At 40.0% G+C, this 14,208-nt stretch overlaps 1 protein-coding gene across 7 annotated transcripts in view; it reads right to left on the bottom strand.

Annotated features, from left to right (window-relative positions):
* The window catches only part of SIN3A (SIN3 transcription regulator family member A), a 76,629-nt gene that overhangs the window by 38,435 nt on the left and 23,986 nt on the right, over window positions 1-14,208 (bottom strand). For all 7 annotated transcript variants that reach the window (XM_046007668.1, XM_046007675.1, XM_046007670.1 and 4 more), the window contains 6 exons: window positions 10,930-11,106; window positions 4,802-4,908; window positions 3,787-4,069; window positions 2,494-2,745; window positions 1,647-1,799; window positions 1,346-1,504 (listed from right to left, as the gene is read on the bottom strand). In XM_046007668.1, the coding sequence (XP_045863624.1) occupies window positions 1,346-1,504; window positions 1,647-1,799; window positions 2,494-2,745; window positions 3,787-4,069; window positions 4,802-4,908; window positions 10,930-11,106 (1,131 nt within the window). The remainder of the gene's footprint in view (window positions 1-1,345; window positions 1,505-1,646; window positions 1,800-2,493; window positions 2,746-3,786; window positions 4,070-4,801; window positions 4,909-10,929; window positions 11,107-14,208) is intronic.

The raw sequence follows: 14,208 nt of genomic DNA, 5'->3' as shown, positions 1-14,208 counted from the left end.
AAAAATAAATAAAAATTCATGATAAAAAGCACAGTTTATTTTCCTAAGAATGACTCTTGTCAGCAATATCTACTCAGATCAATTTAAGATTACGTTTTCAAAGGGAATGAATACGCCACAACATAACTGTCAGGCAAGAATTCCCTTTTATAAAAAGTCATCTCTCAACCACCTGTGAAGAAATGCACAAACTCTGAGGGAAGCAGCACATTTACCTTCACCGCCTCAGAGTGCACGCTCTCAAGAGCCAAAGCCTCTGCTGCGTAGGCTGCCTGAGGAGGAAAGGAGGTAGGGATTCTAATCCCCCTTTCTAGTGTTTCCATCTGAGGGTAATCAAGTGTGGGAGGGGACCAAAGCAAGAGCAGAGCTGAATGGCCAAGCTGATTCTTGCAACCCATAGAACTCTTTACTGAAGTGAAGCAACAGAAAGTATTTCTACGTTCAGTTTGCTTTCAAAAGGAAAAGCCATTAGACACTAAAAAAGTCTTTCAAGTGTGAGCAACACCTAACGTGTCAGTAGTCATCTGCTTGTTCACCAGTCCCCACCTACTGTTAGAAATTCCACTAACTCTCATGATTCATTAATTAGATTCTGCAGACACGTCCCATCTTTTCCACATTACATACTGCTCTAGAATTCACTGAAGCAACATTCAGTACATACACCTAGCTCTCTCCCTGGCACAGCTGCACGACAGGCTGGGCCTTCGGCAGGCAGACCATCACGTGTTTACTCTAACGAGAGGCATCGTGTGATAGGTCACTAACAAACTGAAGATCCCCCTCTGCTACAGCCCAGGTCCGGCCTTGGAGACGACAATAATACAAACGAGACCTGGCAGCCGAACAAAGAAACCTGGACAGGATAGGCCTCTAGACCAAAGAGATCTCACAAAGTATAGACACTTTACTCACAGGAGGACCTTAGAGGCCGCTGACTTATTTCTGAAACAATTAATTCAATAATCTTCCTTCTTACTATCACAAGGCAGGTTGAAGGCATCAAGTAAGTCAGAGGAAGAGAAAAATTAGTTAAGTCTCAGAAACCTTTGGCACCAAACAAAAAAAGACATGATGGCTAATAGCAAAGAAGAGAGAAAATATAGAGAAAATAATACAAACTCAAAAAGTACAGTAATTTGTGTAATCAGTGATAGTCTAACATTCTTTTGCAAGCCAGATAAGAAGCTTTGCATTGAGTTTCTGTGACATATACCAACTCACTCTGAGTATCCATGATCCAACTTTCAACACTCTTGGATAAGAACACTTGAACAACCCTGGAATACTTGTCCATGAGGACTGCTCCCGAAAGTCAAACTGCGCAGGTGCCGGCCATCCTCACCTTTACCGGAGGGGTAGTTCCCGTTCCCGAGTGCCTACGGATCTGGCAGCCATTCTGGTTGGGCCTCTGTGGCTTGTTGTTCAGCTGGGGCTTCTTCACAGTGCCTCCATGGTCATTTCTCACGGAATCAACTTTCTCAGCCGTTGTTTTGCTTAAAAGCTAAGTAAGACAAGGATAGAGATTAATTCTTACCAAGTAGGCATATCATTCATATTAAACAGAAAAGATTGTTTCCAGCTTCCTAACTTAAATTTTAAGATAATAATTCTAAATAGTATAGCTCTTTCTAAATAAAACTTACCACAGAGCTGTTGGCATCTGGTAGGAACTGTCCAAACTCTGACAACAGATCTTCCTGATTTTTAAAAAGACGAGCCACCTGGGCATATACTTCTTGCTCAGTCAATGCTGGAGTGTAGTTTCCTCCAGCTTCCTTGGCATTTCGTTGCTCTTTCTGACAGGAAATTGCAAATGGGAAGGTATCATATAAGAGGGCCACTGCTTTGAATGACTGACTCCCTTTTGCACATTTTCTGGGATATTATCTACTTGGGCTGTACCTAAGAAGAAAAGTCTACATTCTTAGCACTTGCTTTAACTGCAAGCTTTTAAGGTGAGAAATGAGTGGAAGATGGTGGCTGACAATTTTTTTAAAAGTAGGATGGAGCACCTGGCTGACTCAGTTGGAAGAGCGTGTGACTCTTGATCTTGGGGTCATGAGTTCAAGCCCCATTGCTGGGAACAAAGGTCAAATAAGTAAATAAAATAATCTTTAAAAAAAAATAAAATAATAAATAAAAGAGAGTATATGTGAATGCTCAGGGGATCACTACCAACCAATAAAACACAAGATATTAGAGAAGTATCTCCTCCTTCTACTGTAGATGAACTACACTACACAAATCATCCTCTAAACCCCCCAGATAATAAGAATCTGCTTCACAGGGCAGTAACTTCAAAGTCCTGTTGTTATAAGGCAATTAAAGTCAGGCAAATCAAACTAGCTTTATAAACACACATCACAGTTTCTAACCTATTGACTTGCAGTAACAATTAGAGACCACAAAACGGTTATTCAAGTCCTTCTCTGGTCAGATGCCCTCAGCATGTGACCTGGCTAAGGCAGACTAAAAGAGCAGATCTCTTACCTGGTATGTGTGCAAAATCTCCAGGAACGCTTTGTAGATGTCTGGTTGGCCCTGGAACCTGTTCTTGATTTTATTAACGTAGTTGATGGCATGATTAAACTCCACGGGCTGATTGTTCTGCAAGGATGGGGCCGTTCCCAACGAGATTGTCACTGGTGTATGAGGCTGGACAGGTGGAGAGCGCGGGGATGCATATGGTGGGAGAGGGGGAGTCTGCTGACTGGCTGGAGTATGTGCTTGTAGTTGGGAAGGCTAAAAAGAAAAAAGTCATAGTCTCCTCAGGAACACAGATGGTCTGACATAGGAAAAAAAGGTCAAACTAAAGAGAAACAACATGTCTGATCAACAAACGTCCTTAATTCACTCTGGCCAGGCCATTTTAGGCCAACTCAAATCATACTGGGCAGGGGTGGGGAGTGCAAAGGGCTCACACATTCTAATACAGATTAATTTTAGTCTCAAATTTTCTAAATACAACCTGAAAAGTGGCTACATCTCCAATTACAGGGAAGAATTTTTCTAATGCAATTTTTAAGCTCACTCAACAGGTGCAAACAGAAGAGGGAGAAAAAAAACACAACCTTCACTGTCCATAGATCTTTAATGTCAAAAGGCACTTGTTGCAGAAATCCACATAAAAATCTTCTAAACTACCTCTGTCCAATAGAACTGAGGTGACAGCAATGTCCTTTCACACTGCACTGTCCTACAGAATACAGCCACTAAGCCAACCGGGGTTAATGAGCACTTGAAACATAGCCATTACAACTGAATGTATTTTAATTAGTTTAAATTTAAACTCAGCCATATGTGGCTAGTGGCTACAGTATCAGACAGTGCAGTTCTAGAACAAGAACATTCCACCACCATCATCACCACCATCAGTAGGGTCTTCTGCTCGGCTTGATATGACCTAGTCTGGTAAATAGAGTGGCTTTTGTAAGATGACCCCATGGGCAACAGCATAATCTGATCATGAGATGACCGTTTCTGCCATGCTGTCTAAGTACTACTACTCAAGTCAAGTGGCCATCTGTTGGGATGTTCATGGTTCACTAGGGCAGGAGATGAGGACAAAAACAAGTCCTCATAGGTTAGTGATGTGTTGATTTAAACAGACATCTAAATATGTGGAAGGTAAATATAAACCATCTTACAGGGAAGTGACTATGGATCTTCTCTGATGAAATCACTACAACTGATATCTCTAAGTCTTATATAAAGGGGACATGTCAAAGGAGGGTGCTCTCTAGGGATGCATTTTACATGATGCAAAGTATTCCAAGTGCTCACCTTGCTGACTTTGGCAGGTGGGGGCTGAGGAGCTGGCTGGGCAGGAGCTGGGGCTGACTGGGCTGAAGGCTGGGAAGGATGTTGGGGTGGTGGCTGAGGCTGGGGCTGGATGCCATGGGTGGGGATCTGATGAACCTGGCCAGGAGTTGTCACGTTCACCATGTCATTGGTTTGCACCTCAATCTTGTAGCCAGGGGGCAAGAAGGTATTGAAGCCCATAATCAGGTCGGGGTGGCCTTTGAACAGCTGGGACACACGACTAATCACTCCTGGGGTGTCAATGCTGATTAAAACAAAAAACAAAACACACACACACACACACACACACACACATACACACACACACACACACCAAACCACAAAAATTAAAGTGGCAAGCTTGACCAACAGCCTAATAAGAAAAAAAATAACACATTCCACTAGGTTCTTTGAACAGGAAAATGTAAAAATCAATCTGCATATTATAAAATCAACAAAACAGAAAGAATTCTGAAATTCCAAAGCAATTTTAGCATCATATTCATAGAGGTTTGGTCACAATTTTGAACAGAATCTACGTTCATGATAACAGTCCTAACAAGCAGATACTCTCATCAGTAAATGTAAAGCAGCAATTCCCATGCAAGACCCACCCTCTGACACACCAGCATTAATTATTATGTGTCTACATTTTTTACGAATTACTCTAACAGTGAACCATGCCAGAATATTAGTGTATCTTAAATCAACTCAAAGAGCAGGTAACCTAATCATTTCCAGTCTACTTCCCTGATTGAGGTGAAGTAGTAAGAAAAATTTTAATGAAGAAAAATTAACCAACAGGGAGAATACAAAGGTCTAGGACCTGTAATTTCCATCAATAAGCCATACATAAACTAAAAGAATGACCCTAAAAATTAAACCCCCCAAAAGGAGCACCCTTTTTCTCTCGACATATGAGAACGAGCCATATCCTCCCCCTCCAAAATCAACATTTCAAGCACAAAGCTTGAATACAACCACACAGATCTTTTACCTCTGAGATTTAAATTCCTTCATGATGTCAAGGAAATCATTGTAGACCTGAGGCTGACTACCAAACTGCAGCTTCACCTGGTCAAGATAGGACAGCGCGTCCTCCACCTGAGGCAGGGATAAATCTCAAGGTTATAAAAAGAAAGTAAACCAAGATTCTTATTAAAAAACAAATGATTTATACCTAAATAAAATTAATATAATAAATGAAATTAAAACATACAGTAAAGATACACGAGAGTATTAAAATAGTAGTATGGGGCGCCTGGGTGGCTCAGTGGGTTAAAGCCTTCAGCTCAGGTCATGATCCCAGGGTCCTGGGATTGAGCCCCACATCGGGCCCTCTGCTCAGCAGGGAGCCTGCATCCCCCCTCTCTCTCTGCCTGCCTCTCTGCCTACTTGTGATCTCTGTCTGTTAAATAAATAAACAAAATCTTTTAAAAAAAATAAAATAAAACAGTAGTATGGATGCCAATAATAAGACTCAAGCTTAAAATAAAAATCAACTCATAAGATTTGTAGCCTTGCCTTGGATAATTTTCTGGAGAACGATGAGTGAAAAATCATCACATTAATGTACTACTCACTTATTCATTCATTCATCCATTTCACAAATATCTACTAAGCTACAACAAACCACTCCAGGCCCAACATGAGGTACTAAGGAGTCAAACAAATACGCAACAGTCTCTGCTATACAGAAGTTCATTCACATCTCATTGGGTGTTCTAATACAGTGGGGTAAATGGGGAATCATCGAATGCCCAGAGAGCACATCGGAAGGGCACTTCTGCACTAAGAAAAACCCATGGGCACATAAGGGAGGGCTTCCCCAAGAAGTGATGTCTAAACTGAGTCCTAAGGATGAGTACAAGTTAGTGAAAGTGAAGAGAGACCTACAAAGAAAGTCAGAGAAAGCAGCATGAGCAAAATCCCAGACAGGACACTATCTGGTACACTGGGAAAACTGCAAACACTTTAGTTCGGCTGAAGGAGCTGTGGTGAAAAGGAGGAAGAGTGGCAGGAAGAGTGACAAGAGAGAAGACAGGAGAGGAAACAGGACCTAGATCCCAAAAGCCTTGTAAATCTTATAAAAAAGCAGTTTAAGGGTGGGGTGTAAGGGTAGTTCAGTAAATTAAATGTCTGACCCTGGCTCAGGTCATAATCTCAGGGTCCTAAGATCGAGTCTCTAGTCTGGCTCTACACTCACCTGGGAGTCTGCTTGTCCCTCTTCCCCTCCCCACTCGTGCTCCCTCCCTCACTCCCCCAAAATAAATAAAATGTTTAAAAACAAAACAAAGACCAAAAAAAGCAGTTTAGAGGTGCCTAGGTGACTCAGTAAGTTAAGCGTCCAACTCTTGATCTTGGCTCAAGTCATGATCCAGGGTGGTGAAATCAAGCCCTGCACTGGCCCTGGAAAGGGCCTGCTTAAGATTCTCTCTCCCCCTCTCCCTTTCCCCCCGCCCATTCTTGCACTCCCATGCTTGCTCACTCTCTCAAAAAAAAAAAGGCAGTTTAGATTTTTAGTATCTGCATTTTAGTGTACTCAATTTGCCTACAGTGTTGAGAACAAATCGGTACAAAGGACAGACTGAGACAGGAAACCAATTATGCTATAAGGCTAAACTCAACGTGAGAACAAAAGTGGCCTGAACTGTAGTACCAAAGGAAAAGAAAGAATAGTATAGACTGAAAAGCTTTACCAAAGGTATAAGTGATAGAGTTTCAGGACTGACAGGATATGGGAGATAAAGGAGAGGGAATAGTGACTAAATTATGTGACCATTCACAAAGGAACAAGACTGAAGGTCCACAAAGTTATGAGTCTGATTTAGGAAAACTTAATTTTTTTAGTTACTCAGAAAAAATCCAAGGGAATTACCTACTAGGTGTTTCCTATATACTCTGGGATTATTTGAATCATACAAAATATCAACTATAGGGAAGTTTCAGAAATAAACATATGATTTGACAAGCGTGTGATATATTGTGATACAGAACATGAATGTTCAAATAACATTTGAAATAGTTTGAAATTATATTTCAAAGAGTTGCCCAAACTTCTCTTATGGGAAGCTCCACTGTGGGAACCATCATGCCGTGGTTAATCTGAGTATTTTAGCGTTGCTAGAGCAGTCTGTATACTTCATCAATACCCACTCATTTCATGGTTGGATCTTCTGTACTTTAGAAATAACAGGATAATTTGTTGAAATTCAATGGATGATTTAATTCATATTCAGAACTTTCCATATTGAAATGTCTCATTAATGACTAGGCTGATGGAACATAAAACTCACTAAGTCTGCAGAAGAAACAAAGACTTTGGAAGATATTTAAGAATAGCATTCACATGGAGCACCTGAGTGGCTCAGGGGGTTAAAGCCTCTGCCTTCCGCTCGGCTCAAGTCATGATCTCAGGGTCCAGGGATTGAGCCCCGCATCGGGCTCTCTGCTCAGCGGGGAGCCTGCTTCCCCCTCTCTCTGCCTGCCTCTCTGCCTACTTGTGATCTCTCCCTCTGTCAAATAAATAAATAAAATCTTTAAAAAAAAAAAAAAAGGAAAAAGAAAAAAGAATAGCATTCACAACCAAATGACAAAGGAGGAATTGTCAAAAAAAAAACCCCACAAAATTGGGGCACCTGGGTGACTCAGTCATTAAGCGTCTGCCTTCTGCTCAGGTCATAATCCCAGGGTCCTGGGATGAAGTTCAACATTGACATCGGGCTCCCTGCTCAGCAGGGAATCTGCTTATCCCCCTCCCACGCCCCCTGCTTGTGTTCCCTCTCTTGCTGTGTCTCTCTCTGTTCAAATAAATAAATAAAAATCTTTTTTAAAAAATTAAAAAAATAGGGATGCCTGGGTGGCTCAGTGGGTTAAAGCCTCTGCCTTTGGCTCAGGTCATGATCTCAGGGTCCTGGGATCAAGCCCCTTGTCAGGCTCTCTGCTCTGCAGGGACCCTGTTCCCCCCCGCCACCCCCCGCCTGCCTCTCTGCCTACTTGTGATCTCTCTCTCTCTGTCAAATAAATAAATAAAATCTTTAAAAAAAAATAAAAAATAAAAAAATTTAAAAAATTTTAAAATTTAGAATTAAAAAAAAAAGGGGGCCACAAAATTTTGAATAAAAAAGTAAACATGCTACAGTATAATAATAATTACTACTGAGAGAAAAAATGCAGATGCCTGAGTCAAAGAAATTATGTGATGTATTTAAGTCTAGAGAAAAAAAGGTACTGGTCACGGTGAACTGCTATTTAAATTAGTTATAAAATAACACTATGCTTAAAAAACACCCAGCATGACAACCACATTATAAATGAACTACCTGGGGACGTGGGTGGCTCAGCCTGACTCTTCATTTTGGCTCAAGGCCATGATCTCAGGATTGTGAGATCGAGCCCCATGTCAGGCTCTGTGCTGGGCGTGGAGCCTGTTTAAGAGTCTCTCTTCCAGGCAGCTGGGTGGCTCAGTGGGTTAAGCCTCTGCCTTCAGCTCAGGTCATGATCTCAGGGTCCTGGGATTGAGCCCCGCATCGGGCTCTCTGCTCAGCAGGGAGCCTGCTCCCCCCCACACCCCGCCTCTCTGTCTACTTGTGATCTCTCTCTCTGTCAAATAAATAAATCTTTAAAAAAAAAAGAAAAAGACTCGCCGTCTGCCCCTCCACTCCAATAAACAAACAAACAAACAAACATACTATTTGTATGTAAACATAATGAGGAGATTCTTTCATTACCTAAAGTATAGCTCAACTCTTTATAAAAGCATGTATGCAGCTCTAAGAACCACAACTTAGAAGAAAACAACTTGGAGATGGTTGTTCTGAAGCTATAGGTCTAGGGAAACACCTAGGGAGGCCCTGAGTCTGCTGATGTATTTTCTTGATTCACTTCAACAGGCATTTATTATTGAGGTCCCTAACCTCTTAGGGTTCACAATCTTGTTGGGGAAACAAACACAAACAACTGTAAAGAGAACTCGCTAAAGATGTGCCAAATATCTATACTGCTAGCGTTCAACAAGTAGCTAGATCACATCAAACACTGAAATTATCCAAATTTCCTTGTCATCAATCTGCCAAAGACAAAAAAGAAAGTATAGACAATGCTGATTCTTGAAATAACCTATGTATTTTCACTGAACACTTCCTTATTATAGAATATAAACGGTTGGTTTATTGACGTTGATTCCAATGCTTGTAAAGCATTCTAAGACTGATCCAAAAATGGCAGGCAGTGTGGGAAAACTGAAGTTGCAATGGAGGAACAAGAAAGCATTTTATCCCTCCTCATCAGAACAGGAATTCAACACATCACTGCATCCAGGAATCATACACAAGAGTGAGAAGAGAAGGAACAGAGCAACTGACTCCATCTGTGACTCACTCTATAACCTCAACTCCAGAACCCTTTCTTGCTTCCTTGACAGTTTCTGTAAAACAGACAAAGGACAACTGTATACTTGTACCTAAGTGAAGGAGAGGAGCAGGTGCTACGCTTTGATAGGACTGGCTGAAAAGCCTATAGAAATATACATTTTTGTTAGTTTAACAGCAAGTTTAGAAGCTCTTTGGCATCACTAAAGTATTAACTGCTGAAAACAGTATTAATATGAATTAAGTCATACCAAAACAACTTAAAAAAGTATTTTTAGGACTTTGTGAAGTGCTAAGTTCATGGCACTGATACAGTTTGGTACACAGCCACTACTCTGTGAGCAGACAGGCAAAATGTTTTAAGAAAAACATCAAGATAGCTTACACAAATTTTCCCAGACAGAGCCCAGAGTGAAGTTTCAGGGCCAAATAATTTCTATTCTCTTTAAACACTATGCTTACTTATAGTCAATTTTTTTTTAAGTATAGTCAACTCTTAATTACTTAATATAGACAAAATCAATTTTACAAAATCCCTCTATAAAGCTTAGCATTGGTATGCTTTATATTTATGTAGCATTTAGTTTCCTTAGGCCAAAATTAAACAAGTTCCTGAGAACCCAAACCAATGTGGGCAGAGATCAGGGAGAACTAGATTAAGCACGAAGGAAAACAGAAGGTCGAAATGTTTGCTACACATGGATTTGTCCTTCAAGGGTATACTGCTCGCTCCTACCTGGAAACTATTGAATTAGGCTGACAGGACCAAATTAAGACCAAACAACCCATTTCTTTATGGTTCTTTAATTTATATTTCTTGCCCTTGATTTGAAATTTTATATAAATGTAAAATTAAAAAACCTGAAATCTGGAACACTTTCTGCAACAATCACTTATTTTGAAAAGTAACACTCAAGTAAGCAGAGAGAGGGTTAGCTGGGAACACAAGCTCTACTTCTCCACAGATGCCTCATGAATTTCAAAAGCACTGAAAACCTACAGCACATACTCAGCAGAACAGATGAAAACACTGACACTTCATTCACAATTATAGTCTTCCCCAATCTTTATAAAGGTTCCCAAAAAAGGAGCATGTGTTTTACTAAGGATGGCCTTGAAGATGCCAGCCCATTCAGCTATTTATAAGCAGGGATAAAAAGATTAAATCGTAAGGTAATACTGGACCCAGTTACTGTACATGACCGTAACCAACCATGTGGACGTTCAAGAAAACCTTCTGCCATGCTAAGAACTCAGAGTTCAAAAGGAGGGATCCCCAAAAAATGGACTTTGTTTATTTCATATGAAAACAGTCCCTGTATCCTGACACATTTGAGTACCATGCATTTATACATTCCAAAAACATTTCTTAAATGTAATTCTCTGGATAAGGCACTGATGGTAAGATGGGAAATCTAAGTAGGTTTCAAAACAAAAACAAAGTAAAACTCCTTGTGATTCAATCCCTAGTCTAGCTAGCATGTTAAAAAGTTAAAATGCCAGGGTGCCTGGGTGGCTCAGTCGTTGGGCGTCTGCCTTCGACTTGGGTCATGATCCCAGGATCCTGGGATCCAGCCCCGCCTCCGGCTCCCTGCTCGGCAGGAAGCCTGCTTCTCCCTCTCCCATTCCTCCTCCTTGTGTTCTCTCTCTCTTGTCAAATAAAAATAAGTTATAATGCCACTAATAATAGGCTGAAGCTGATGCTTCCTGCTAAGAGAGAAAACTTTTTAATGGAAGAAGAGGTGCTGAAGATCACCTTAAGCCTCTGAAATTGCTGTTGTCCCTGTACTGGCGCAACTGGTGGGGCGGGATGAGCATGACTCTGTACCACCTGGCCTCCATGGGGCTGCACAGCGGCTGGGTGATGATGACTGCTATGAACCGCCGCGATGGTGGGCCCGTGACTGCCAGAGCTCTGCGGTACTGCTGACACCTGCGGAGGACAAAATGCAGACAAGAAACTTTTAGGCTTTTGCATTCTTCCCCAGATGCATCTAAAAAACGTGCATGCTTATCTTTGCACATACACAGAGAATTACAGATCTTCATTGGCTTACTATGGTGTTACATCCCAATAAACCCATTTTAGGCTAAAAATATCTGATATCGAAAATGCATTTAATACAGCTACCCTATTGAAAATCATAGCTCAGCCTAGCCTACCTTAACTGTGCTTAGTATACTTACAGTAGCCACAGTTGGGCAAAATCATCTCGTACAAAGCCTATTTTATATGAAAGTGCTGAATATCTCATAGAATGTGTGGACTAGTATACTGAGAGAAAAACTGGAATGGCATAATGGTATTGGTTATTTACCCTCATGATTGCGTGCGGGACCAGGAGCTGAGGCCGCCACCGCTCAGCACCAGGAGAGTAAAGTACTTCGTATTGCTGGCCTAAGAAAAGGTCCAGATTCAAAATTCCAAGTATGGTTTCTATTGTGTATCACTTTCACATTATCATAAAGGTGAAAAATTGGAAGTCAAGCTATCCTAAGTCAGGGACTGTCAGTAATTAGAAGCCCAAATTTCCCATAAAAGCGAACTGGTGAAATGAAATCACCCATACTACAACCGAATTCTCTGCCACTATTAAAATTATATGGTCAATACTTTTCAAACTATCTATGGCAAAGGACCTGTTTTTTCTTTTCTTAAATTCCAATCCATCATGGGCCACTACTTTTATAAAATACAATAAAAATGAATTACTACAGAAGCGAAATGAAAAATACGTAAGCCCATAATTTCCATTCCCACATTTTACAGATATATTACAAAATTACTATGTTCAAATTGCTGTGTCTAGATATTCTCAGTTTCTATACACATGTCATTATAAACTAATAAGAAAATATATACATCAGCCATCTGTGGACCACACTTAGAAGAGCACTGATATAGATACATATCTTAACATTATAAAATGTTCATAATCTGTAAATTGAATGTATTCATGTGTTGCATAGATTTAAACTTTTAAATATTTCTCTTTAGAAAAGCACATTACAAAGCAGTATCTATAATCAATAAAAAGATTTTAAACCTTGGATGACAATATGTAGCAAAATGTTAGCCTTTTATCTTGTGGTAATGGGATTAGAGAAGATTTTTATTTTGCTTTGTTTATTTTGCTTATCCTTATTTTCTACTTCTATCCCCATTTGTTTATTTTGCTTATCCTTATCTGCTAAACAAAACTTTCTTCCAAACTGTTAGTGGTTTGGTCTCAGACATAATTATTTTCTACTCTTTCTCTCATCCTCTTATAAGCTTAGAGTGAAATAAAGCACAAGCTCCTTTCCTTCCGTTTCTATTACTAAAATGCTACGTAAAATCTCCAAAGCTGTTTTTATTTCCTATTTCAGAATTGTTAATCACCACAGAAGACAACTGAGGACAATATCCTTGATTTGCACTCTCCAAAATAAGGAGACTAAACAACATGAAACTTAATCTAAACAATGGAATTTGTATACTACAATGTAAGAGAGGATTAATTTTTTTCAAGTGCCCACAAATTTATAAAGATTCCCCTGGACAGAAGGGAGAATGGGAAATAGACAACTACTTACAAATCCACACAAAGTATAGTTACACATTAGGAGTAAAAACAAACTACTGAGACAATCTGAAAGCTGTAATATATCTCTAGCAAGAAGGGTTATTATTCTGAGCTTCTATATTCCAACATGTATGTTTTTTTTTAAAGATTTTATTTATTTATTTTACAGAGATCACAAGTAGGCAGAGAGGCAGGCAGAGAGAAAGGGAGAAGCAGGCTCCCCGCTGAGCAGAGAGCCCAATGAGGGGCTCGATCCCAGGATCATGACCTGAGCTGAAGGAAGAGGCTTTAACCCACTGAGCCACCCAGGTGCCCCTAACATGTATGTTTTGAACAGTTTTTTAAAAGGCTTAATTGGAGCTTATACATACTTGAGATGACTGGTTTTATGTGAGCACATTATAGTTTCTAGTTGAATAGATGCAACTATCCCAAGTACAGGAAACAGTCATCGATCTGTTCAGATACAAGTAATGACCCAAGGAAAACAACCTTTCTTTCTTCCAAGATCTAACTTAAAGATTCAATCTGCAACAGTCCTCTGACTGCAGCCCTCAGTCCCAAAGGAGGGCATGGTATTACTTCAAGGGGGATCCCTGAGAAAGAATGACACCTAAGGAAACACCATTTCCTACTTCACGTGGATTTCCCTCTTCTTTGTTTTTCTTATAATAAATTCTGAGAAATTTATGGAGTTATGGAACTGCTAGATCAAAAAGTAATTAAAGAATCTGCCACAAGTGTCAAATTGCTCTCAAGAAAGGTTACACTAGGGGTGCCTGAGTGGCTCAGTGGGTTAGGCCTCTGCCTTTTGCTCAGGTCATGATACCGGGGTTCTGGGAGCCCGCATCGGGCTCTCTGCTCCGTGGGGAGCCTGCTTCCCCCCTCTCTCTGCCTGCCTCTCTGCCTACTTGTGATCTCTGTCAAAAATAAATAAATAAAATATATTTTAAGAAAAAAAAAGAAAGGTTACACTAATTTGTGTTTCCAGTAACAGCCAGAACTTTTTACAAGTCACTAATGAGTTAGGTTGAAGAAGGTCTCTCCAGACCAGGTAAATAAATTATGATTCAGACTGACCTAGATTGGAATATTAAAAATGTAGTGATTTCTTAAAAATTACCTAGATCTATACATATGTATTCAAGTGCAAAGCTGTTCACTATATATTAAGGGAAAAGAGCAAAGAGCAGAACAGTATATACTGTATCATTCATATTACATAAAAAGAGAAGTGTAGGTAGGCAGGTGAATATAGGTAACCTAAGAAATCACGAATGGGTTGAAGTCTGAAGGGTCAGAGAAAGAAGTCATCTTGGATCATTTTAAAAAAAAAATGGTGATATTTACTTTCACAATTAAAAAGGGCAAAAAACAAATTTCTTCCATTTCTGCAAAACAGTAAACAGATAAGAGATTAAATAAAGATCAGCACTGGTCAGGACGTGGAATGATAAAACTCTTCCTCA

This window comes from Meles meles, chromosome 6 (genome assembly GCF_922984935.1).
Source record: "Meles meles chromosome 6, mMelMel3.1 paternal haplotype, whole genome shotgun sequence".
NCBI classification, from domain to species: Eukaryota; Metazoa; Chordata; class Mammalia; order Carnivora; family Mustelidae; genus Meles; species Meles meles.
This window is presented reverse-complemented; position numbering and strand designations above follow the sequence as displayed.